Source organism: Kryptolebias marmoratus, linkage group LG11 (assembly GCF_001649575.2).
Source record: "Kryptolebias marmoratus isolate JLee-2015 linkage group LG11, ASM164957v2, whole genome shotgun sequence".
Lineage (NCBI taxonomy): Eukaryota > Metazoa > Chordata > Actinopteri > Cyprinodontiformes > Rivulidae > Kryptolebias > Kryptolebias marmoratus.
The window spans coordinates 8,172,819-8,199,195 of record NC_051440.1 but is presented as its reverse complement, the minus strand read 5'-3'; the positions used below and the strand labels follow the sequence as shown (position 1 = coordinate 8,199,195).

At 38.7% G+C, this 26,377-nt stretch overlaps 1 protein-coding gene across 2 annotated transcripts in view; it reads left to right on the top strand.

The window, feature by feature from the left end:
• The window catches only part of wnt7bb (wingless-type MMTV integration site family, member 7Bb), a 36,598-nt gene that overhangs the window by 6,066 nt on the left and 4,155 nt on the right, over positions 1-26,377 (top strand). For both annotated transcript variants that reach the window (XM_017434256.3, XM_017434255.3), the window contains exons 2-3: positions 1,701-1,927; positions 21,739-22,010. In XM_017434256.3, the coding sequence (XP_017289745.1) occupies positions 1,701-1,927; positions 21,739-22,010 (499 nt within the window). The remainder of the gene's footprint in view (positions 1-1,700; positions 1,928-21,738; positions 22,011-26,377) is intronic.

The window sequence follows — 26,377 nt, the reverse complement described above, 5'->3', positions numbered from 1 at the left end:
TTTTCATTGTTGTTTGACTTTGTGTCAACGCTCTATCGGGTGGGAGATCTGTGCCCTGTGGTCGAGCTGTCCCCAAGCTGCTGGCATACATGCAGAGTACAGGCTAAGCAAACAGAATCGCATTTGTGCACTTTGATGATGCAGGGATTTAAAAGCTTAGCTCCGGAATTCTCTGTTTGGCGTTTGATGCTCTTGGTTGCCTCTGCGTCTCTGCGAGCTATCAGGTGAAAGACACGAGAAACAGTCAAAAGGAAGGAGGACGTTAGGAGCTTGAAAATATCTGTTTCGTAAGTTTAGTTGAAAACATTACGAATCCATGATCAGGGCAGTTCTGTGCAGTCTGAACGTTTGTTATATGAGTGAGGGACTTTCTCCAGTTGCATATTACTTGTCTTAATGAGCCAGCCCTTTCAGTTTGTACAGGCTAGATATCATCGTTGCCATGAACAACCACACATACAGCGGGGGGGTCACAAAGGGTCAGAGGAGTTCAAGCCTTTTTAACAGCCGAGAGAGCAAAGAGGGACTGAAAGCAGCAGCAGGCTGCAGAGTGTTTACCGTGGAGATGAAATCCACCTGACAGAAGTCTCGTTTCTGTGCCTTAACAACACCTGGCTTAAAGATTTCTTCATGTGGCGAGAAATATCTTATTATGTTTGCTGTTAATGAATGAAAAAAAAAAAGTTTTTTGTGGTAACTTTAAGAGAAAGGTCAAAAAAATCAGTAGTGAAAGTTCTTTTTAAATGCTCTTATGCACTTTTATAAGTACAGAAAGTGTTCACTTCTTAGAGTTAAAAGCTCGTCTCACAGACACTAAGATTTGTTCGATTTTATGTGCTTGACGTAAAAATTTATGTTGTTTACTGTTTATAGGGAAACGTAAGCAAAACAAAAATGTAAGTCTGTCTTTCTTAACAGACTTACCAAATCCTTGTTCTGAGTCAGTGGTATCCAAACAAGTACTGTGATCCTAAGTCTGTATCCACAAGAATATATTTCCTAAATCTTTCCACTTCTGAGTGTTGTTCCTCCTCACCAGTTCGTTCATTCCCACCCTTTTTTTTTTTACTCTGCCATCGCATTTTGCTGACACACAACTTGACGGCGTTAGTTTGCCTTGTTTGTGGTTAATTCTTTTGAGGTTAACGTCATATTTCAAAGCTGGTCTCTTTTCCTCCATGTTAATTTCTGGCTTGCAGTGCCTGACATGTTTGAAAAGTATGTATCTACATGGTTTTGATGGCTATAAACAAAATCTTAGAGGGAGTTACAGCTTTGTTTAGCCGTGAGTTGCTTTGCCCTCTTTAGCAGTTGCAAAGTCATCTCAGATATGTTTTTTTTATATATATTCACAACAAATAGTCAGACATGTTGTAGTCTTTCTGAAATAAAGAGTTTTCACATGTTCTTTACAGTACAACAATATTATGAATTATGGTAATATGTGTTGAAAACCTTACATATACTCCATGCAGATTAATCACATAACTAAAGGGAAAACAGTTTCTTGTAAAGTGTGAGAAAGTTTCAAACTAAATAAACTGATCATGAATTATTCATCTCCTTAAATAACAGGCAGTAATTTGTGCTGCAATATGAAACAATTAATTATTGAGACATCCTAACTGAGTTTGTGTGTGTCCGTGTGTCTGTGGATGTGTGCTGATGAACGTCTGTGTGTGTTTCTCTTGCCTTGGCAGGGCCCTGTCCTCAGTGGTGGCTCTGGGTGCCAACATCATCTGCAACAAGATTCCTGGGCTGGCACCTCGCCAGCGGGCCATCTGCCAGAGCCGCCCAGACGCCATCATTGTTGTGGGCGAAGGCGCCCAAATGGGCATCAATGAGTGTCAATACCAGTTCCGATATGGACGGTGGAACTGCTCGGCGCTGGGAGAAAGGACGGTCTTCGGTCAGGAGCTGCGAGTAGGTCAGTCTGAGTTCTTTCACAACTGCGAAAAGCACAGTGTGCAACTTAAAGAGATAGTTCAGATCTTCTGAAGTGGGGTTCTGTGAAAAGGGTATGAATAAATTACATCCTACCCGTTGTACCACAACATATTGCTGCTCTCTTAAACTAATATCACACTGTATTAAAAAGGTTTAAATTATTGTCTGTTTTCCATTTACAACATGTTAGATATAAATTGTCCATAACCTTTGCTTTAAGTCCATTTTGTGGATTTGTTTTTTGGAACTACAAAGCTACACCACATGTAGGCAGTTTTAAGGACAATTGAGATTCATGAGAAGTGTTGGATTTATTTCTTGTTACTAAGAAATGTTACATGGTGGTATTTTGTGGCACTCATAGCTGATCATCAAATGGATTACTCAGATTTGATAATACATAACAAAAATACAGATTGCATCTTTGGTGTTTTGGATGTCCATCTTGCTGAGTAGAGAGTATTTTGCAGTTTGTGGTTGCCAATAGTCATTTGGTGGCAATAATGTAGCCAGCAACTACAACTTCTGTGTATTTCTTATGAAAAGGAACGCAAAGCTACATGACACATGCCATCATATTGTCCCAGTTTTGTGAGAAGGAACCAGAGGAATTAGAAAAATTTGGTACCAGTCGAACCCCAGGATATGTGGTTTGTCATGAGCCAAACCCAAACTGCACACATCACACAGTGAAAACTCAAACCAGTAACACACTGTTTTTTTGGACTTTCTTGTATAACCACGCTCACAAGGACTTCGCATACAGCTGAATCCACTTCATCTAAGTCGCCCTCAGTCCATTTGAGAGTACTCTGGTTTCCGTTGGTGTAGGTTCTGCAGTGAGCTCGTCGGTTAGCAGCGTGCCGTTTTTTCTGGCTGCGTGAAAGTTATGGAAAAGCTACCGAAAAAAATGTTAGCCCTAATAGGGGAAACATTTGGTTGAAAAATGATACCTGAAATGAGGAGACAACTAATGGTGTTATTGTAGAGAGCTCATGCTGAACCAAAATAGATGGCTACATCTGTTGTTAATTGAGTTCAATTGGTTGTGTCCATGCCTGGCTGGTTCTTGAGGGTAGGTGCATAGATGCAGAACCCCCCCCCCCCCTTAAAAGCAGGCATATGTTATTGGCCATGCTGCTATTTGAAATTCTTCTTCTTTTTTATTTTCATTTTGCAGTACCCTTGGTTGTACATTGATAATCATCATGTACAGTGTTTTCTTTGATTTTTGAAAAAACTGTTGCCATCATGTTGTGGTCAGGTTGTGCGTCTAATTCAGTGTTTCTGGTAGAAAATATCCCCTCGTAGGAAGTAGCTAAATTAGCTCCAGCTTCCTTTACAAAGAACTGGGTTAGAGGTTCAAGTTTGCGTGTTCTTTTTCTCAGCATGCTAACTAGGAAGGCTAGGAATAGAGATAGCTGGGAAAAAATGACCATTTTAATGTGGGTTTTTGTGTAAAAAGTATCAATGATTAATATCTTATCAGTTGTAACTCCTTAAATGACTAGAGTTTGATGTAAACTTGATTTCTCCAAACAGAAGTCATTCAAGAAACTATCTACAATGGGTAGAATATTAATCATCAATAACTTTTACTTTAAAATGGCCAACGTATTACTTTATTTCCTCCTTAACTGCTTTTTGAAATGCTCAAACCTGTTAATTTCATTTGTTCTTGATAATGTTTTAATTTTTTCTCATTTACTAAACATCATTGCGTCAGAAAATGTACAAGGTGATTCTTATAATTACCATCATTGTCATTCTCCCGTGCTGGTCATTTTGTGTTTTCATGTGCTGGTGGATCTTTCTTTGATTTGGCTGATGTTCAAAGTCACATTTACTTCATATGATCAGTCTTTTTATGGTCTCTTCTACTTTTTATTAGTGATGTGACTTCTACGTTTTCTCTGCTATAGGGAAGATGTCAATTTTATCCTCATTTTATCCCCACTGTTGGTCACTTTTGATCAGTGAACAATGACAGTAGGGACTGCCAATAAAGATGTATTGTTTTATAACAAACATCAACTGGTTCCAGTTCCAATTCATTAGGTTTCGTTGTCTTCATACTGTACATGGAATACTGAATTGTATGAATTCATATTAATTAAGTAAAAAGTTTAAAGAAAAATATGCATTTATTAGGATATATTAAACTCACTGAAATCACTTTAAACTTGTCTTTATTTCCTCATAGGTTAGTCAGTGTTGCAGCAGTGCATCTTCTCTCAGTAGTTTTTCTCTGGATTGTTTTTAAATACTAAAAAACAACTCTTGTGAGCTCAGACCTACTTAAGGTCTTATCACTTAGAGAACAATAACTGTGATGGGTCCTATTCAAATGAATGATGTTAATTCTTTACCTATGTAGAGAAAATACTCATTTACTCATAACCCAACTAACATTGGGTTAGCGTTAACCATACAGACTAAGACCCCAAACCAGTTTTGAATAACTAGTGATCCTAATATATGTATCTTTGGGCCATGAGAGGTTTGAACTGGGATCTTACTGCAGGTTGATGGTTGTTGTCCTGTTCAGATTTCTTTGTCATCATATTGTGGATTCACCCTTCACTAAAAGTAATTCTAGTTCTGAGAAGATTGTAAAGTTAATGAGAAAAAAAAAACAGCACCACATCATTACAGAAAAATTGTTAATCTTTTTTTGTTATGTTTTTTTTGTGCAGATTTGTTATTGGTAATAGTGTGATTTGCTGTAATTGAACAGTTTGATGGAGGAAGAACACATAAAATTAGATGTCAAACAAGAAACTGTAAAGCCTGGGCTTTATCAGGCTGTAATGAAGCTCAGGCTTTACAAAAACAAAAATTGTGACTAGTTGAAGACAAACAAGAGAATGAGTTGCAATCAAACTGAGAAATAATTAAGACACTTGTGAATAAATTGTGAGAAATAAATTTGCACTTCATTTGAAAAGCTGCAGAAAATTCTTTGTAATTACAAATGCATGGAAATGTGTTGCAAGTACCAATTTCAGTGTGACTCAAAGTAAAAATTTGTGTATTTTCTCCAACCAGTCGCCAGTTGTTGTGTGAGTGTTAGGCTTGTGAGTCAAGTTTAAAAAACGTATACAGCTTTCTGTTTTTTAATTTAAATCAGATAGGAAACATCTTAGATGTAAAATGACCAATCAGAAGGTTAAATAAATCACTATATAAAATCATGTTAAAATGCCGTATTGCACTGGGATGTGTTAATCTTTACGGTTAGTGTATGCAATTACAAAACAAATACTCCAAACAAGCTCTTAAGTTATGTGACCAAGTATTACTGCGACTGGATGTATTTGTGTCAGAAGTGGTTGTAGTCAGTGGAGTGAGGTTGTCAAAAGAAGTTGGTGAACACTTAATTTATCAGTGCTCACTAGAATGTTGGATTATTATGGAATTAGTGCCTTTATTTAACCAACCCATTTAATACCAGCAGCTTCACTGGATTGCTAAGGGAGAGGCAGACATTAGATATGGTCATCTAGGTCATCACAGGAGAACACAGAAGCCACACACACACACACATATACACACACACATATACACATATATATATGTTATAGGCCTTCTATATGTTATAGGCCTCTTTGGGAAGGAATATGCCCCTTTCAGCAAAATGCAAAATGTTCCAATTCCTTTAACAAATCTGCAGATGTCGATTTGGGAATATCATCATAATCAAACTTGGCGGAAGAGCTCTTCACGTTCTGTTCCTGTTAGGGTTTTTCATTCAAATCTCTCAAATTATAAACACTAAACCTTTTCCCCAACGCTCTCTGATCCAGTCTCAGATTTGAATTGGAGGGGAGGAGATTTCGGCAGTTTTTCAAGAGCTAAAGATCAGCTGACCGCAAGTTTAATGTGTTCTCTCTGCTTTTGGAGGCAGCTCTGGAGCTGCTCCATAGTCTCTTTGAGAGAGAGAGCACATTAATACTTGGGTTTTTCTTGGCATTACACCACTAGAGATATCTTGATTAATTAAGAATGTGTTAGTCAGTTTTTTATTTGTCTCATTTTATTTCTATAATTGGTGGGCATTCAGTCTTGAAGATGCTGAACACAGAAGTTCATGTTAGATGATCTGACGTGAAACTATTCCATTTCCTGTGCAAAATAGGCATATTTTGTATTCCTCTCTTCATGCCCAGCCTGGGTGTTGGCATGAGTTGGTACTGTTGGTTTGGGGAAAATGTGGAATGAATTATCCTGCGCTAAGAGAAATGGGTGTTATTGAGCAATTTATTGCAGCCTATTAGAAACTAATAATGAAATTAGAACCAGATCCATTAGCAATTCAGAGGCAAAGAAGCCTGGGGGAAGCTTAGAATAAGGTTTACAAACTTGGTCAACCCTTCATTGATAATGTTTTGTCTTGTTTTTCAGTGAATAATTCTGCTTTTAATATTATTTTAGGGATTCAATGCATTGGCAGTGATCTGCTGTAGAAATGTTTGTTTGAAGCTCTATATTTCAGTCTCTTCTTTGAAGCTTGTTGTATTTTTTTAAAAGCGTATCAAACAATAACTTTTGTTTTTGAGCCTTTTAAGTGCTTCAACTTTAACACCTATAAAGTTGCTCTATTTTGCTGTTGCATACTACTGTGGCATCCAGATTGTGGTTATCAATACCTATTATTAAGTGTGTTTTCTCTTTTTTTTAGCCTTTAATGACTGGGAAAGTCTTACTCTGTGTGCAGTCGTACATTCCTTTGGCTAACCACCTGTAATAGAGATGCCCTTCACTTAAAAAGACCTGTCTATGAACACCTTGCAGCTCTTTCATAAAGCAATGCACTTGAAGTCAGCAATTAGAGCCTGAAAATGGACACCTTTCAACGGCTACACTCAGCATCAAAGGCCAACACTGGAGCCCTTGTCATAAAATGGCCTGCTCTGGTTACTCTCTGTTTGACTTTCTAGCCAGTTTGTCACCGTCCTGATTCATGCTTCTTTTCTTCTTCTTCTTTTTTTTTTCTTTTTTAATCTGAAAGAGGTTTCTTGTTGTCCCGGCAGTGAAATATTACAAGAGTTCAATCATCTGGCCTTTGGCTCATTGCACAAGAATAGATGCGGCACTCAAGCAGGTGGATATGGGTATTTCCTAAAGCATGGGCAGAAAGTATGATTAAAAAATGTTAAAATTATTTTAGTGAGGTTTGGATGAATTATGAGTAAAAAAAAAGAATAAATGTAATGGTTTATTAATGTTGCTGCGAAACAGGAAGCCTGTTAGAAAAAGACAGGGAAAATACTTTTTTGTCGCCCATGACTTTTAGCTTTTCTTTTTCTTAAACCTTAATTCTTTTTTTCAGTTTTTTTACTGTCTCATTCATGTCATGGGTACAGAGTAGTTGCACAACAATTGATGTGGGTTAAATCAAAACAATATATTACTGCAGAAGTTTAAAAAATGTGTACGTTTACATTTTTCCAGACGTTCAGAGAAGGGTAAAGACGTAGGTAAATCCACCTGACAGGACTTCAGGGTGTCTTGCAGGATAAAGGATTTTGAAGCTAGCAGGTTTGTTGAAAACCATTTGTGTGAGGAAGAAAGGAAAAGTTTGGACAGGCACATACTTGGTTGTGAGCTGGAGACTCAGGGCTCCTTGAAGCAGAGCTCCCTCTCAAAAGAGGGGAAAGGTCACAACAGACAGATAGTACTAGACATAAGTCAGTACTGATGTTAGTTTTTGTTTTCCCAGTTTAAACAGTAGAGAAGAAAAAAAAGGCTATACGGATTATTAGGTTTTTGTTTAATGCTTTAAAACTTCATAGATTAAGAATTAATTGACTTAAAGCAATAGTTTAGACATAAAAGATAAAAATGGATTGCTGTCCTCGACTTAAAATAAAGCCCTGAGATGGACTTGCGACCCGTCCAGGGTGTCCCCTGCCTCTCGCACAGTGACTGCTGGGGATAGGCACCAGCTCCCCGCGACCTGGAATAGAGAAGCGGGTAAAGAAAATGGATGGATGGATGGATGGATGGACTTAAAATAAAAATCTTAGGATTTTATGCAACCCTTTTTAAACATCTTTACATTGCATTAATTGCTTTTCCGTTACAGCCATTAGCTTGTCAAATAGGGATGATTTAAACCACTTTTCCAAACTGAGGTCATTCAAAAAGCTGTCTACAACAGCTAAGATGGTAATTGTTCGTAACCTTTCATCATAACTCTATGTAAAACAATCTGGACTTCCCTTTCAAAGTTTTCATGTCTTTACTTTTTAAGTGCATGAACCAAAACATTGGTTTTAACCTTAGTGCATACTTTAATGATCAAGTCCTGTTGGGACTTCAGTGTTATTGGAGAATCATTGTGGTGTCGGCTACATTTTCCTGAACAACACTTTTGGGGATTTTAAATGAAGTTTATCAGAATAACAGCCACAGTTATATTTATAACTAATAACAATGATATCCACATTTAACTTCTTGTTGAGGACTTGAGGTAGCCATTAATTGGCTTTTCCGTCCACTGTTACCACTTCCCCTTCTCAAACGCTGCTCTACAAACTCTCGATCTGAGGACGACAAAATACTTGCAGATAATAAATGCGCTGGCGGAGATCCTTCCACTTCTCGGAATCCGTTGATGGCCCATTGTGGTGAAATCGTATCCCGGCAGAATGCAGAAAGTACAACGGCACGGTCCAACCGAAGCTAATAATGAACGGCCGGGAAAATCTATTCAAACGACCATGTGGTTCCATTTGTGCTTTGTTTCCTCATTTTGACAAAGTGAAAGAAAATGCATGCTGAAATAATAATTTGGAACTTTTTTTCTCCTTGTAAATCAGACATGCAAGTCCGAATTCAGCTGAAGGATAAGCTTTCTTTGTGCCGTGCAATCTTATCCACAATCAACCCCATTATTATTCAAAATAAAAAAATAATAATCATATGCAGTTACATGAAGCCATATGCACACACTTGTATGTCACAGTGTAAAGGCTATTGTTTATGAGCGAGGCTTCACATTTAAACGTGTTGCTTGAAAGAAAAATAGTTTTGCTGTTTGACATATGAGCCTAATCAGCTGGCAATGAGTGTTTTAGGCAGGACTTAGCCTAATGAAGACAGTCAAAATCTCATAATTCAAAACTTGGGGGGTTTCAAGAGCACACAAGTGGATCCCTTAACACCCGTGAACTCCCCTAAAACACCATCAATCATCTCACAGTTGTCGAGATTTTCTCCTCTCTGGGATTACTTTGATTGTACTCCCCTCAGGCAAACTGTGGTTATCAGCTCAGACATGTAATGATTCACCTAATTCTGTTATTCTGTAAAGATAAAATAGAAAAATTGTCACGAGAGGACGGTGCAGCTGGTCAAATACTTTGTATATCTCTGATGCGTTGTATTCCTGAGATAGCAACGAAACTGCAGTTTGGCTCAGAGGTCGACTGAGTGCTCGACACCACGCGGATAACAGCGTGGAAATGATGCGTGCATTGTGTTCTGGTGGAACGGTGGTGGATAAAAGGCCTATTTTTCGGCCCACCATCATGTGGGCAGCAGTAATCCTCTCTGCCCTCCTCCTTGGGAGTCCAGAAAAAACAGTGGGGTTGTATATGTGTGTATGTATGCGTGTGTGTGTGTTTAAGATTCACCCCCCAATCTTTATCAGATAGGGGAGACTGGTGCTTTGTTGTTCTGCAGTGTGTGGGCTGTGGTCATCGTGGCTCAGTAAAGGTCATCTCTTACTCTTTCTTTCCCAATGTTGCGCCTCACATCCCATGCCCACAACGTGTGTCTGTATCCAGGGTTGTTGGGGGTGGGGGGTTATCACTGCCAGGCCCCCTCCTTTCCTTGTTCATTCATCAGCTCTGTCTCCTTCTCAGACTGTGTGGGTGTGTCTGGAGCAGGGATCCCTTTCCCATTTTGTCTCTTGCCCACCCATCGTCTGTCTGGCTGCTGACTTGGCCCCAGTGGGTCGTTGTAGACCCTGACCCCCAGACCTAGGTTCATGTGTGTGAGAGTTATTTGCCCCCCCACCCCACCCCCCAACCTATGTAAAAACTCTGTGTTATCGGCGGGATCTGCCCTTGTCTGTGTCTGCCAGTGCCACTAGACGCAGGAGGAAACAGGATGCGAGAGGATCAACTGTAATCTCGCAGCGTGCTTTGTCCCTCACAATCCCAGGCCGATCAGTGTATTCTCTGTATGTGGGGGGACGCCACTGGACATTTACATGTGCCAACAATCACACCGCCGCCAGCCCGCGGACTGAGTGAGACCGGTGTGTGAGGAAGTTAGTTGGTTTGAGTCAGAGAGATGCTCGACACAGATGATGTCAAAGCGATGGCTCAGACCTTTTAAAGTGGCGTTTGGCGGAAGTGTTAGGAATGATTATTAGCTTACCTGTTATAATTAGCTCTTTGAATGATCTCAATTCGGAGTCACAGAGTTTAATCATGAACTGATTTATGAGAGAACAAGCTAATCTGAGCAGAGCCAAGAACAAACTGGACTGTTGCTGTCTTTAAACAATTACAGAGGTGGAAACATTTGTTTGTACCCTTTTGTTAAAGAAAGAAAAAAGGCACAAAGGTCATTGAAATAACTTGAAACTGACAAAAGTAACAATAAGGAAAAAATTACTGAAAATCAACTAATGAAAATCAGACATTGCTTTTAAATTTTGGTTCAGCAGAAATAAAGAGAAAAAAAATTGAATGAAACTGGCCTTGACAAAAATGATGGTACCCTTAACAGAATATTTTGTTGCACAACCTTTTGAGGTAATCACTGCAATCTGGAAATTTCTGTAACTCTCTATGAGATGTACCTGTTGACAGGCATTTTGGCCCACTCCTTGTGAGCACCCTTCCTTCAGCTGTCTCAGGTTTTGAAAGGTTTCTTCTCCAGACTGCATTTTCAGCTCCTCCCACATATTCATTAGTTGATTTTTTGTATTTTTTTCTTATTATTGCTTTTGTCAGTTTCAAGTTATTCTAGTAACCTTTGTGGGTTTTTATTTCTTTGGCAAAAGGGTGCAAACAAATGTATCTGCGTTGTTTTAATGAACCAAAAATTTCACAACAGTTCATGCTAACATTAATTTATCAAGCTTTATATTGCTGTCAATTTGGCACAAATAGTCCAGCAAAAATATTATGATATTAGTATGAATTCTGCTAAAAAGCTACTTCTAGTGGCTGCTTCTACAACTATTTATTCTCGCAGTGACCATAGAATTCTGTGTAAATAACAATGTAGCACTATTTTTCATAAGTCATTAGAGTCATATCAGTGCTATTTTGGTAAAACGATTGTGATATTCCTGCAGGAAGTGCATTAGGCTGCAATGAAAGTGCTACAGCTAGCTGCTACTGCCAAAATTTGCACTCACTATTACCCACATAATTCTACATAGGTGACAGAGATTGACAACAACAGGGTATTTATTTGCACCGAATGTTGTGGTAATATGCAAGTGCAAACAGTGACAGCGGCCGCTAGTTCTAGCACTTCTGATGCAGCCTATTTCTTCACGCCCTGCAGGAATATTATAATGTTTCAAATCCAGTCTAACTTTATTTGTAAAGCACTTTAAACAGCCACACTGGACCAAAGTCATGTACATTAGCTCATCAAGCCAGTCAGAGTTGAACTCCATTTTTACCAAACTGGGGTTGTTAAAAGAGCTGTCTATAAGATAATATTCTTCATAACCTTTCCACAGAGTCCCACTTGAAAAGATCTGAACTATTGCTTTACAAAACCTAGAGATTTATTTAAGAGCATGATAAATATCAGGGAATGAGGTAATGTCAACTCTGAAGCGTTGTTTTTTTTTGTAATGAGAAAGGGAACATGTAATCAGTGGCACCTTTGACTTGCTGATTATAGTGGTGATGATAATGATGTCGTCAATGATATGATGTGGTATTGGTGTATATCTCAGTAAACATGTTTCCCCTGAAGATGAAAAACAGAATGAAATTGAGGAAAATCCTGAACTCTGTCCTCACTTGAACTTGATGATTGCCCTGTACAGCACGTACCTGCCTACCATCCTGGATCTGAGCAGGTGAGCTCCTGATTCGGTGTCATTATTAGGATGAAAGGGAGGAAAGGGGGATTTGTGCTTGTTTTAGCAAGTCTGAGTGTTCATTCAAAAGGCTTTATATCCTCCTCAGGGAGATCAGAGACGGAAAAAAAAGAATGCTTCAAAAAAAAAATTTTCTGCCAGCATAATTTTCTGTGCCTGGGAGGCAGCTTACTTAAATTCTCAACATTTAATACAATACTGGCAACTGGCAACGTCAAATTCTCTTATAATTGCTTTACCTTTACTGCTTTAAGCCCTCCTCATTATATGAATCAAGCCCTGGGAGCCCATCGGCGAGCGGCTGTGCCAAAGCGTGTCACTTCCTCAGCTCTGTGATGGCAAGTTCTCAGAGAATGCGGAGCCTAGTTCTGGTAAAACAATATTATTTTATTGTACAGGAACATGGCTGTGCTAATTCCTCAAGCTGCAAACCTCATGGACCACAACTGTGCCTATAATTTGCTGGGAGCATATGTTCATAGCAACAGTACATAAAGCGGAACGGAAAACAGTAGTAGGGCAGGCATTAGTCAGTTCAACGATTGGTACACAAAGCTCGGGGTTTTCCTCCAGACTTCTTTCCCTTTTCTTGGGGCCCTGGAAACACGGTTCCAGCAATGGTTAGAGCCTATTTCCAGTGCTTTTGGTGTCATAATTTTATATGTTCAGTGATGTGAAACAACAGTCTTTTTGATGTCGTGCACTCAGTGTCATGTTTACCCAACTGTTTTGCAGCTGTTTGCTTTTGTAGTTTGAACTGACTTCATAGTGTTCACATATTTTTAAACTGAAACTGGGCATTCACTGTTTATAATCATTGGATTATTTTTGCATATTACAAATATAGCAAGACAGGAAAAAAAATAGGAAAACACCCATTGGGATTTTGTCAACGTGAGTTTTTTCAAATGTAATTCCAGAAATATTGAAAAAAAATTATCTTTTTCTATGGCACTTTAGACTTCCCTGTGGCTAGCAATAGGTTTAAAGTAGCAAATGTGTTTTGGGACTTTTACACCACCATGACCCTTAGAGGAAAAAGGTTTCCATTGTCATTTTGGTCAGTGTAAAGACTCCTGACCACCAGCAGGTGACACTTTCCCCTTTGTTCACTGTGCTGTCATTTATCTGTAACAGAATGTTCTTGTGCTTGACAGATATGAAGTTTGAAACTCAAGTGTGTGACTGTGTAGCTGAGATGTCATTTCTTATGCAATCCAACCCTCCTGTGTCCCCCCGGGCTGTGAGTGCATGTCTGAGTGGACTTTACAAAGCTTTCCCCTTCACTGCCTCACCACCTACAGGCTTGTTCTGTGTGGAGAGGCAGTTCAGCAGCACCGCTAAACTCTGCCGGCCTCTGTCTGTCTGTGAATGTTTTTGTGCATGTGTGTGCTTCCCTGTTGCAAGGCTCCAACCAGCAATAACCCCTTTTGCTGTGTATCCTCTCTCTGTGTCCAGCTCCCCTCAGTTTTGGTCATTAAGTCGGCTTTGTTCTTCGGCGCTTTTAAAACTCAACATTTGCATGCTTCACTGCCGTTCGCTTAAGCTGCACGCCTTCCTTTGTGCTTGTGCAACCTGAATAGTCACAATCAGAGTCAAGTTTAAAGGCCAACTATGCTGACAAGGAAAGAAGGAATTTGCTTCTGGTTGTAGGCAGTTTTAGCGTAGAAGAAAAAACAACAACTTGGCAATGCAACGAGGACAAGATAAAACAAGTAAAAATGAAAAATAAGTGCAACATATCTACTTGCGAAATGTAACCCCTAGTCTGAAGAAGTGGGAATGAGTAAATTGTAAATGAAAACAATGCATGGATTTGCAGATCTTATGAATCCATTATCCCCACAAGGAAACATAGTAAACATATCAAATGTTTAAACTAAGAAATAGTTTATAGGAGAGTTAATAGTAGTTAATAGTAGAGTTTTGGTACTTATTAGGTTAAATGGTAACAGGTCATTGAAAAGACTGAGTTTAAAAAGAGCAATTTTGAGAGGCTGAATCTCTTAGAAGTAAAGATGGACAATCTAAAATATGCAAAATAATTTCAGAATATTGTTCCTCAGTGGAAAATCAGGAAGACTTTGAATCAGCTTTCCATCATCTACAGTTCATAATATCATCAAGAGAGTTCAAGAATCTGGAGTAATTTCTTTGTGCAAAGAAAAAATCTGAAAGTCGATATTGGATGGCTGTGATCTTTGGGTCTTCAGACAGCACTGCTTTAAAAACAGGTCTGGACAAAACTAAATGGACTCAAGAACACTCCCGGAATCACACAGTTCACCGTGCCATCAACAAATGGTGGTTAAAGCTCTATCATGCAAAGATAAAGCCATATGTAAACACCATCCAAAAATCGATGCCATCATCTTTGGGTTAAAGCTCATTTAAAATGGACTGAGACAAAATGAAAAACTGTTCTGTGGTCAGATGAATTGTGTGTATTTCCACAACAATCATGAATTAAAATTTGAATTTCTGTGTGGAGGCCACAAACGCCACATCCTCTGTGTTAAAGAGAAGAGGGACAGTTGGGTCTGTTATCAGCACACAGTTTAAAAGCCTGCTTCTCTGATGGTATGTGGGTGCATTAGTGCCTGTGGCATAGGCGGCTTACACTTCTGAAAAAGCACCAACAACTTAGAAAAGTGTACACAGTTTATAGAACAATTTATGCTCCCAACTAAAAAACAATATTTGATGTTTACTTCATTCCATTGTGAATAAAACATGGGTTTATGAGATTTGCAAGTTGCATTCAGTTTTTATTGACTTGTTATTGACTTTTTCAGAATTAGGGTCGTAGAAGTTTAAAATGTTTTATGGTTGTTTTTAATGTCAGTGTGTCTCACTGGGTAGAAAGCTTTGTTTTGATTTTGTTTTTTCATTTAAACTTTTTATTTTTCATTGTTGTGGAAATACACACAAAAGTGACCATACAGAATGTTTATTTGGACAGAGCAGTTGCCTCCAAATCCTGTCAGTATATCTTTTCCTTTTTCCTCTCCTGTCAGCAACACAGCCTGACCATAGTCTGTGATCAGTAAAAGAAACCAAGGCCTGTTGAGGTCAGTGGCTGTGTTAACATCATCTAGCCTGTGCTACTTTAGCACTGCTGCATAGTATTGTTGGCTGTAAATCACTGTGCTGTGTCATATGAATTTTGGGTCAGCTGCGTCTCTAAACACAAATTGCCATTTTAGCAGAGAGCCACTGCAGCTACAGAGATATGTTTTTATTTTATTTTTTGTGTGTTCCAGTTCCGGCACATGGTCAAAGACCACAACGGACATCGCAGCAGGGGCCAGTGTCTAAAGTGATGTGGGTTTTTTTTAAAGTGTAGGTCAAAGCACACTGATTCAGTATCCTTCAGTGCATGTCAGGTTTTAGCTGCTGACACAGGGACATAACAGGGTATTTTATGTTGTTTTGGACCTGTTCTGAGTAAAGCAGGACCGATCTTCCCCTCGCCTCCTGTATTGGCTGGTAGAGCAGACACTTGCCACTGAACTCCATTAAACATCTGGTTTAATATTCCCCTCATTCTTTTTTCTCCTGGATGTTTCCAAATTCATTGAGGTTTTTCTGGTCAATCCAATTTTCCACTGGCAGCTAGCGAGGCTATCCCAGGGAGGTTCCTCCTGGAGGCATGTCAGAACTCTGGGGCCAGACTCTTTAGGGATTTTTTCCTGCTCTTATGGGTGCACTTTCTCCCCCAAATTTCATCTAATGCTCAACTGTTCAGTGGTGCACGGCTTCTTTTTCCGTATAGATGCAGGAGTTTGATTGTTTTGCAAATGCAACATCTGCACTTTGCCACTGATAATTACAGGGTTTGATGTTCTGTACATGTGGATTTATGTGTTTAGAGCATAAAACTCATCAAGCTTTAATTTCATTGCTCTGAAAAAATTTGAGGGAAAAATGCATTTGACTAGGACTCACAAAAAGTAGTTGAATTGCAGTGGGTGGACACGAAAGAGTTTAAGTGCTGTGTGAATGAATCCTATCTTACCTGTTGCAGATAGCTCTTTGAATGATCTTTATTTGAAAAACAACTCCAGCATCATAAATTTCATAGAAGTTCATCATGGATATTGTAGAATTTTTTACACTGCTATCAGTTTTGCATGACATGGTTCTTTACATGGAATTCTGTGTGTGTGTGTATGTGTGGGCGGGGGGTGAAGAACATCAGCTAGCTGTAGCACTTTCAGTGGAGCCTGGGGAACGTCCAACGGAGGTTTCATAATTTTTCTGCTGGAATAACCATGTAATGTGAAAATGATGGTCTAAATGGTTGTAAAATTGTGTTTGCGTGAACTGCTATAAATCTTTTGAGATTGTAGTTGTTTTAAGATGGCAGCAATCCACCTTTGTCTTGGCTCTGCTCAAACTAGCCGTTAGCTCGTCAGTCCAGACAGAATCTAACTTTATTTCTTCAAACTGAGGTGGTTCAAAGAGCTAAAGCCAAGCTCACAACCCATCATGAGAGTTTTGAAATTTTACAGTTCACAAGGACTCATAGCTCGCAGCTGGCCACCAAGATCCTGCTGATCACTAACAAAAAGTTTGATAAATTGTACTTGTACAAAGTACTTGTCAAGTATAGGTTGCATGCCTGACTTGCTTAAGGTGTGGGACAAACTGCATGTATGTGAGTCTATGTGATCAACAGTTAACCAGTCTTATGTACCAGGAGAACACTTGTGATGCAAGTGATTAACACAGTACAGTCACTCCTGACCAATGGTTTTTGTACAAAGTATTTGTTTTGATGTTAGAAAATGGCTCCCAAGATCTATTACCTCACATCGCTTGTGCATCTTATTGACACTACAAAGCACCACAAAGTCTTCTCCCCAAGACCCGTAGAGTTTCAGTGCATCACCAAAAATCTCCATGTCCAGTCTGCAACCTTTTACGGGGCTAAGCACACATTATGCACATGTCTCAAGCAAAGTTTTACCAGATTTTTCCCCAAAGACTGCCCACAGGAGCACTTACAGCAGGTTGTATATTTTGCTCATAACCTTTCCACAAAGCCCCACTTCAAATAGCTTGAACTATCGTGTTTGACTATCCAAGTGTGAAACAATATATTTTCAATGTCTTCCTATTTGGTGATTTTTATTCAATGAAAAAAAAAACAAAAAAACACTGGGCTTAAATGCCATCAAATTCTGTGGTTTATGTAATTGACTTTTAATATGACCAGGCAGCGTCTCGGCAGTGCCAGACCCATCAGGGGGTAACAACCAGTACAAGCCTCATCATCATCATCATCATCCTTTCCCCCATAAACAGCACAACTCATTGGGCCCGGAAATGGACTTGGGCTGTACAGCTCAGGGAACCACCCTTTCTCTGGAAACTACCTTTATCCTGTTTTAAACATTACAGTGATGTTCAGCTTTGTGTGTGTTGATGTGCAAATGTGATTTTAACAGTAAACGCGTGTGAGGGTGGAGGGTAGTATGAGCTTGTAGTGTATTTTTATTATGTGGTCATTTAGTGTGTGAATGCATGGGCATTAACGTTTGCATGCTTATGTTTGTGTGTGTGTGTGTGTGTGTGTGTGTGTGAGGTGGGGGCAGCAGAATCTTACCACAGGCTGGTGGGGCACAGCTCTGCAGCTCACCAAAAAAGCAAGCGGTTGTGAGTCAGTCCCCGCTGAGCAAACCTGTGGCTGTGGTAGGAGCTTGACGGGGCCAGCCCCAGGATAGGAAATTAACAGTAGCTATGGAGAGTTCAAAAAATGCCCCTGGGACTAGAATAAGAGGTGTAAAAAGTCCGACAGAGGACGAAAGGAAATAGAAAACAGCTGCAAATGGCATCATGAATCTAGTATAATTAGCAACGTATAAATTAAACACGCTTTTAAATAAAAGTTGCATAAAAAGTTAGTACCCAAAGGTAAAATAAAGTCAAGGAGATAGTATATTTTACAACGCTGCATTAAGAAAATGACTTTTTGCCAAGTTACCTCTAAAGCTCTCAGCTCACTTTCATATTTTTTTATTGCCTGCTGCCATAAAAGGCTGATGAGATTGGAAATGCCTGCTTGTCTTTCTTTATTGTGTTGGCAACAAAACAATTCATAAAAAAGGGGACAGATTTTATTGAAACTCTCAGAAAGTAAATACTGGATGTACATTTACAACTAAACACTTTTTGGAGGCAGTCCTATTCAATGTGGCCTTTACAGCTAATTGAACTTAACCAATATAGAAGTGGTTATAACACAAGCAGCTTTAGAGACACTGAGCTAAAGTTTGGTGTGGTAATAGCTGACACTCATCCCCAACACATACTTTGTGCTAACAGATTTTGCAAGATCTGTGCTTAAAACTTGTATCAACGTTTGGAGTCAATCTTGTTTGTCTGTTAGCAAAACATTTAACAAGAAAGAGAACAGATTTTAATGAAACTTTCAGACAGTAATCATTAGATGTACATCTTCGACTGATTAACTTTATAGTCAACCCAATTCAAAATGGCTGTCACAGTTAACTGACTTTAGCAAACCTAAAAATAGCTGTATTTCAGTCAGTTTTACAGATATTGAGCTAAAGCTTGGTGTAGTAATAGCTAAGAGTTATCCTCAACATATACTCTGAGCTCAAACTGATGGCACTGAACTGAAGATCATTGTTTAAACTTTGATGCATTTATAGAAATTTGTGTTTTTATGAGTATTATTTCTGTTTTTGGTTGGCAAGATTTTGGTAAATGCGTGACATCTGAATTGTCCTTTTCTAAGAGTTAAAAAAGCTGTGATTTATACTCTAGTGTTTTTACTAAACTCAAAATGGTTTTAGATTCTTTTTTTTCTGGTTTTAAACATCTGCAGATGGCACCTAAAAAGTTTCAGTTTCTTTCAGATAAATCTAGGCAAATACAAAGTGCTGGAATTTGACTTGTTAATATTTGCAACCAATAACTATTTATCTGACCAGATTTTAATTACAGAGGGATTTTTGACCGTGTTATTTGATCCTTACTTGGCTGTTCACACCCAAACATTCTGCTCTGTGTACTGTGTTTTGTGCCGATCTGAAGAGCCTCTAAGAGGTTTCTCTGAAAACCATTACAGTTTTGACAAATTGTCAGAGTTTGTTTTTCTCTCTCAAGTGCAGAGAGAGAGAGAGAGAGAGAGAGAGAGAGAGAAAAAAGGCATTTTACCTAGAAAAATGCAAGTAATTGCAACTGAGTACATAAAACAACACACATTAAAAGACTTTGAAAACATTTCTCTCCACAGGCTGAAAGGCTCTTTTAAACACTCTGCGGCTAACTTTGTTTCAGATGCCTGACTCTTTCCAGATTATTTCCTCCTGAAGGAAAAGCAGGGCTCTAATAACTCACAGCCCTCTTTAGACCAGGACATTTAGTCAAAGCCCTCTGCAGACAGTAGAATAGTGAAAAGCTCTGAGACATTTGGTCCTGTGTGGCCACTTATTGACCTATAATCCATCACTCTGATTTCACAGACATGATAAGTGATAACATGGTTTCATGATAACACAACTTATGGCTGTGCTGAAACAACAAATCACACAGCCTTCATCTGAGTTATGAGCTCCTGTCTTCTGGCAGATGGCAAAAGATCCCTGAAGCTAAACTGAACTATTTTTAAAATAATAGTTTATTCGCACTTCGATAATTTTTTTTAAATAATGTGTCAAAAGGCTGACTGGGCTGTGTAATAATCTCTTGGTACTGTAGTTGAGATCATACAAAACTATCACCCTTTTTATCCTTTTTTACTTATTTTTCAAAATGAGGAAAATGCAATAAACCATACTGATGGATAATGTTTATATGGTTCAAACTCATTTTAATTGTCTGTTTATTTTTATGAGTCCTTATTGGCCTTTTATCTAATGCACTATAACTGCTTATAAATTGTTAGCACCCGCTGCCGAAAGTTTTTTGCCAATTTAGTTTTTGTGTTTGTCTTTGTGTGTGTTCATGTGTTTGTCTGTTAGCAGAATAGCTCTTGAACCTCTAGATAAATTTTAATGAAAGTAATCAAAAAATGAAAAATGAAAAATGAAAGTAATGAAAAGTAATCATTGCATGCGTGTCTACAACTGGTTAACTTTTGGAGTCAGTTTAACTTAAGATGGCTGCTGCAGCTAATCAACACGAGCCAACACAAAAAGGGCTATATTTCAGACAATTTAACAGATACTGAGCTAAAATTTGCTTGTGATAGTAGTCACCTAAGATGATGTATAATATTACACTCCAGGTTTGACCAAAACAGCTACAACTCATTTTTTAACATTAGATGAAGCTAGTTTCAAACTCTAGCATTAAAGGCGGGATGGAATATGTTGTCATTCAAGGAGTAATAGGTATTTAATTTAATAAGCGTTAACGGCTTAAGTAATATCTGCATTATTACCTATTTCTTAGCTTTTTATAAGCATACCCTTATTGTAAAGTGCTATTTATAGTAGCATACTGCCGTATTATTTGAGATCCTATTATATCAAACTGTGTCATTTCATATTGTATCATATCACATTGTTTCAAAAATCATCAAAAAATAAATATTACAAATTATATTATTTGTTTAGTTTTTTATGAAGGAAAAAAGTTGACAATTTTCTGTTTCCAGCTTCTCAGTTGTGAAGACTTGCATTTTTTATTCATTTTGGGTCAGAGTAGTTTAAAAAGATGGTGACATTTGATTTGCATATTTTACTTTGGGACACAATATAGCTGAACATTTAAATGTTTGTGAATTAGTTGAAAATTAATTTTTCATCACACAAAACTGTTATAAGGCTGTAATTCCTATCCATAGAGCAAATGATAGGGTTGATTTTGGACAGATCACCGAGCCAACACACAGAGGCAGACAGCAAGTTACAATCATATTCAGACATCATCAGACCTCATTCAGATTCATCCATCCATTCTGCAAACATCCCGTTTAAAGGCCACAGCAGATTCAAACAAGGAACCATCTTTATAAAATGTTACAAACCATTGCATCATTGTATGCACATTTTAAAATAATTCATTATTCTAAAAACATTTTGTTCAGACAGAAATTGTTCCTTTAACTACACCAAAACCCTTCTTTTGTACTATATGGATTTCTCCACAACTGAAAACATTGTGCTTCATTATATCTTGTGACTTTTGCTTAAAAAGCCACAAAATGGAAACGATTCAATTATCAGATCAAAGCACAGAATGGTATTAATGAGCATTTCACACTGAAGTAGAGAAATATTAACCCATCCCATAGAGATGTAGCTGCTGGTTGCACGTGATGGACTCGGCGTGGCATTCTGTTCATCAGTGAGACCTGCAGACCCCAGCTATGTGCCGTGTGGGCAGCAGAACAAGGTGCTCCTGCAGAGGAATTCAGCACTTTGGACAGCACCTAGACAAGCTCTCCCCTCTCTGGTATTCTTGCTCTGCACTCTCGCAGGCTGAGCCCAAGGACTTTGTGGTCGGAAATGTAACCACATTTGTACCAAGGTGCAGGAGGTGAAGCTGTTTAGGAAAAAGGAAGGAAAGCGAGTCACTTATCTAGATTTTGTGCCAGATGTGGATTTTCAGAACTGTGTGTAACAGATTCATTTTCTGCACCAATAAATACTGAAACTGATGTGGCTTATCGAGAGTTTCTACATGCACAACTAACATGTTTTTGGTTTTTCAATATCTTTTTCTTCCAGGCAGTCGGGAAGCAGCTTTCACCTATGCTATCACGGCGGCAGGGGTGGCCCACGCCATCACAGCGGCGTGCAGCCAGGGCAACCTGAGCCAGTGTGGCTGCGATCGCGAGAAGCAGGGCTATTACAACCAGGAGCAAGGCTGGAAGTGGGGAGGCTGCTCGGCTGACATCAAGTACGGCATCGAGTTCTCACGCCGCTTTGTGGACGCCCGTGAAATTAAAAAGACTCCCCGCCGCCTGATGAACCTGCATAACAACGAGGCGGGCAGAAAGGTAAAGAGCGTTCTCAGATCTGCAGGCTTTTTCATTCACTTGAAACTCTCTTGACTGAAGATACAGGAATATTGAGAAAGCAAGAACATCAAACATTTTTGCTTGTGTCTGTGTGTGTGTCTGTCTGTTAGCAAAATATCTCATGATCCACTGGACAAACCTTATTGAAACTTACAGAAAGTAATCACTGAATGTATAAAAATGGATATAACTCCGTCAACTTCACAGATAAGGACTTAAAATGTGGTGTAACTGTAGCTAAGACAGATCCCCAACACATGTTCCTGATGTTAACAGATTAAAACATTTTTGCCATAAACGTTTAGAAGTAAACTTTGTCTCTGTTAACAACATATTTCATGAAGCGCTACACAGACTTTAGTGAAACCTTTGGGAAATACTCAAATTCAAGATGGTCACCACAGCCAACTGACATTAGAAAACAAAATATGACTCTTTAGAAGACTCAAAATGAACTCTTTAGATTTTTTTTTTTTTTTGTACTTACAGAAAAATTGGATCAGGAGCCAAAATAACACTAGAGAAATCTTTACATTTGTTTCTATACAAAAACTATTCTGTGATTACAGTCTGGGAAGCTTGTGAGATAAAATTCAAAACTAAAACAGTCACATGAATCCTGCCTTGTTTTGTAACTCCTGCTTTTTGCGACTTGATTAATGCAGCATTTTATGCATGAAACAAACATTGGTCCAAGTTGTTTATATAGCAGAACCTCATCCCAAAGAAGTTGTACATTCTGCTGAAGATGGAGAAACCTTCAGGAGTTTATTTCAGTCATATGTGTGTGTTTTCAGATGTGGATGCAGAGTTGGGTGGATGAACAACAAAAGCTAAACATGTCATAGTCATGTAAAGAAGGAAATCCTGGAAGGGCGTTTTTAGTTTAGAAGCTCTGGTAGGCTTCAGTGGACATGTTTGTTTGTTATTAGGCTCAGAACAGCCATGGAGAAATAAGGAGGTAAAATATAATATCAAATACATTTGATATGAATGTCAAATGTATTTGCCTTGTCCGTTGGGAAAATGGGGCTTGGCCAGTGGTTGACAGACTGACGTTCCCTCCTTTTCCAGCTCCGCTCACAGAGTTATGAAGTCAGGAACAGGATATTATTGCAGTTGTCTGCACAATACCAAAACATGTCACTGCCATTTGAATGCATCTATTCAGGGTGTGAAAGCAGGCTGACAATGCCGGTGTTAACACAGCAGACTGACAGGGTCTGTGCTGCATGCCAGGGTGCTGGCACGCTGGACCGGACTGTCGTGTTGGCACCGTCTGCCGCCTTTCTCACTCTGGAGCTCGGAAACTCCCACATGCTAATGATTCATCCCCACTGCCTCAGAGTAGTGAATTAATTTCAGAAGCATTTGAACGTGTGTAATCTTGTTTGTTCAGAAAGGACGTGACACAAGACTTTTGAACTGTGTGTTCGTTTATGAATACAGATATAGATGGTCACAAACTTTAACTTCTAACTTACATGCCAGAGTTTGAGTGCATTGAGGTCTGAACTGACTTAGAGATGCTGACTCACATGAAACTCAGTTCATGTCTTTTTTGTATGTTTACGGCACACGTACATTTTTGATGTGACAGTTCAATAAAGGTTTGGCAGAACAAGGAAAAATAAAAAGCAGGTTGTAAATACTAGCTTTTTTACTCAGACAATAACCCTCTCAGTAGCAGAAACAGAAAAACAAACCACCCATGCTACTGAGGTGGTAGCAGGCCACGCATAACAAGGTACTATTAGTATATAGTAGTCAACTATATAGTCAACTGATAGGTAAAAAAATATTGTACTGACTTTTTATTCTTAGCAAATAAAAGCTACACAGTGGGAAGTCTGTCATAAAGCATGTTCTTCACATACAAACATAGCATTTTATCTACTTTACTTTTAAGTATTTTTCTAAGTTTATGTAACGTTTGCTATTATTGTCTTTAGAATGTTTACAGATCCTTCCCAATGCCCCACACATGTAGCACACAACATGACCAGCCGAAACAACATAAACGTGCCCCATGTGATGGGTGCTGTGACGTCACTTTTGGTGCAAGCTGTGCCGTTTGAGAGTTGAAGACCTGCAGGCATAAACGTGCACAATCCATGCTAGTCAATTCTGGTGGTTAATGATTTACTTACAAGAAGAAAACACAGGATATTAAAATGTTTGTCCTAAACTTTCAACTATTGGGAGTATCATGTTTCTACTCAAAAAGCTTAAACATTTAATTAAATATAAATAATTAAATATGTGAATGGGTTAGGTTAGGGCTGCAGTTTTATACAGTATTTTAGTAATTGGATACTCTCTCAAATAATCCATGTTGTAATCAAGTAATCAAATATACACAGTAAGAGTGGGGGGTAAAATCTACTTTTAGATGCACTGCATTGTGAACATAGAATCTGAATCAATTTGGTAAGTGTTAATTATTAATGTAATACCGAGGAACATAAAAGGCACAACTCAGATGTGCAGAGCCAGTGGCAGTGTGTGGCGTGCACATAACAGACACACTAGAAAAGGTGGCTGAGAGACATGTAACTAGAAGTAAGTTGATTGAAAGTATACACATATGCTTCTTTAAAGCTACCAAGCAATACCAAGGTTCAAACCTTTCTCTTTTCTGGAAGCACCTGATGTGTACCTACAACAAGAAGCTGCCTCTTCCTTTTTTTTCCATTGGAAGAAGTGTGGGCTACCCACACTTGTGCATGTGCTGGTGCACCATGAAAGATCAGTTATTTATTCATTAGTTTGAAACATTTTTTTCAGACTATTGATCTTTATGTAGAAATTTAACACTGATCTTGCCTACCTTTGTCCAGAGATGAGATGTCTGGAGGTTTGTGACAGTCTGTTACAGGCTTTTGTTTTTTTCTTTAAGATGCTGAAGTCTCCAATAGGTAGATCTGACATTACCAAAACTCTGTGTTTGGCTTGAGTGTCCTTTGACCTTTCAGAGCTCTTTGTGTTTGCCTGAAAATAGTTTTTTGACACATAATTGGTTTACAAAGTTGTTGACATTGCACTATTGTGGTAAGCTAATACATTTTTACGTTTTCATTTTCCTTTGTTTTATAGAGTCCCAAATCTTTGGCCATTTTGGTCTGTTTCTCTGCTTCTTCCTCATTATTTTCTGTCCTCCTCCATTTCACATGGAGTAGCCTAAGTATGCGGTGCGACAGTAACAACTGTCCCTGTGAAACGCTTCAACCGCTGAGTATTACGCAGTCAGGTGAATCAAAGAAACCATCACATCCAAACATTTTACCTCAAGAAATGTTTGTAGTCGAGTTATTCAAGTTACGTGATGAATCAGTTCAGTCCCAGAATTGATTTTGTCAGTGCAAAGATCTTGCTTTGGCCCCTAAAGTCTTGAAAACTGGGGCTAATTACACATGCTGCATTGTGTGTTAAGTTAGTATCAGGTGGTGTCTTAAAAAAAGAATTGTTGGGTTTAAAAAAACATTCCATTACTAATGAATGGTAAATAGGCAGAAAAAAATAATATGCCCCTGTTGAGGGAAGAAACTGTATCTTATTTTATTCTTTGACCAAAATGAATGTAAAACAACACCCAGTGAAACACCACATCCCTTAAATCTTGCAGAGCGCGTGAGGCGGGGGGTGGTGTTTGACGAGCAATCTTTAGATGAGAATCTGCTCATATTGGACTAATCAGTAACAGATCAGAGGCTTTGATGGACACAGTTTAAGTAAATGTTTCCATGCATCTGTCAGGCTCCTTATGCCAGGCATTCCTTGTGGTTTTTTGTGCTGTGCATTTTTGGAAATCCTCACTCTGAATCAACATCCGCGGCAGAGCTGACAGCTGACCCTGGCTTTTTATGTAGACAGGGGAACTCATGTTTTTTCAATCAAATGTCTTTAAACTGGGAAACTGTGACCACATGGGCGAAGAGACAAGACCGACAAAGATACTGAGCGTCACTCGCGAATGTTCATGAGTGTCGGATAGAAGCAATGACTTGTGCTTCAGGAAAGGTGCCAGGAAAAAGTTGCACGAGCAACTTACACTACAAAAACATATCCTTCTCTTAAAGCAAGTTAGGAGTTTGTAATTGGGTTAAAGGCCTCGTGTCAGACTATTAGAGATGTGTTAATAGAAGCCATTTGAACTCTACTTACTATTTTTCCCTTCTGACTTTGACAACAGTTTGTTTGAACCCCAATAGGGTCCTGACAACAGAGTACAGCAGTCAGCTTATGCACCAGGATTAGGGATTTTTTTTTCTTATTTGAACATAATTGGAAAATAAATACCAAATTAAAGACCTAGCATTCCTTGAAAGAATGCACTTCTCCTCCTG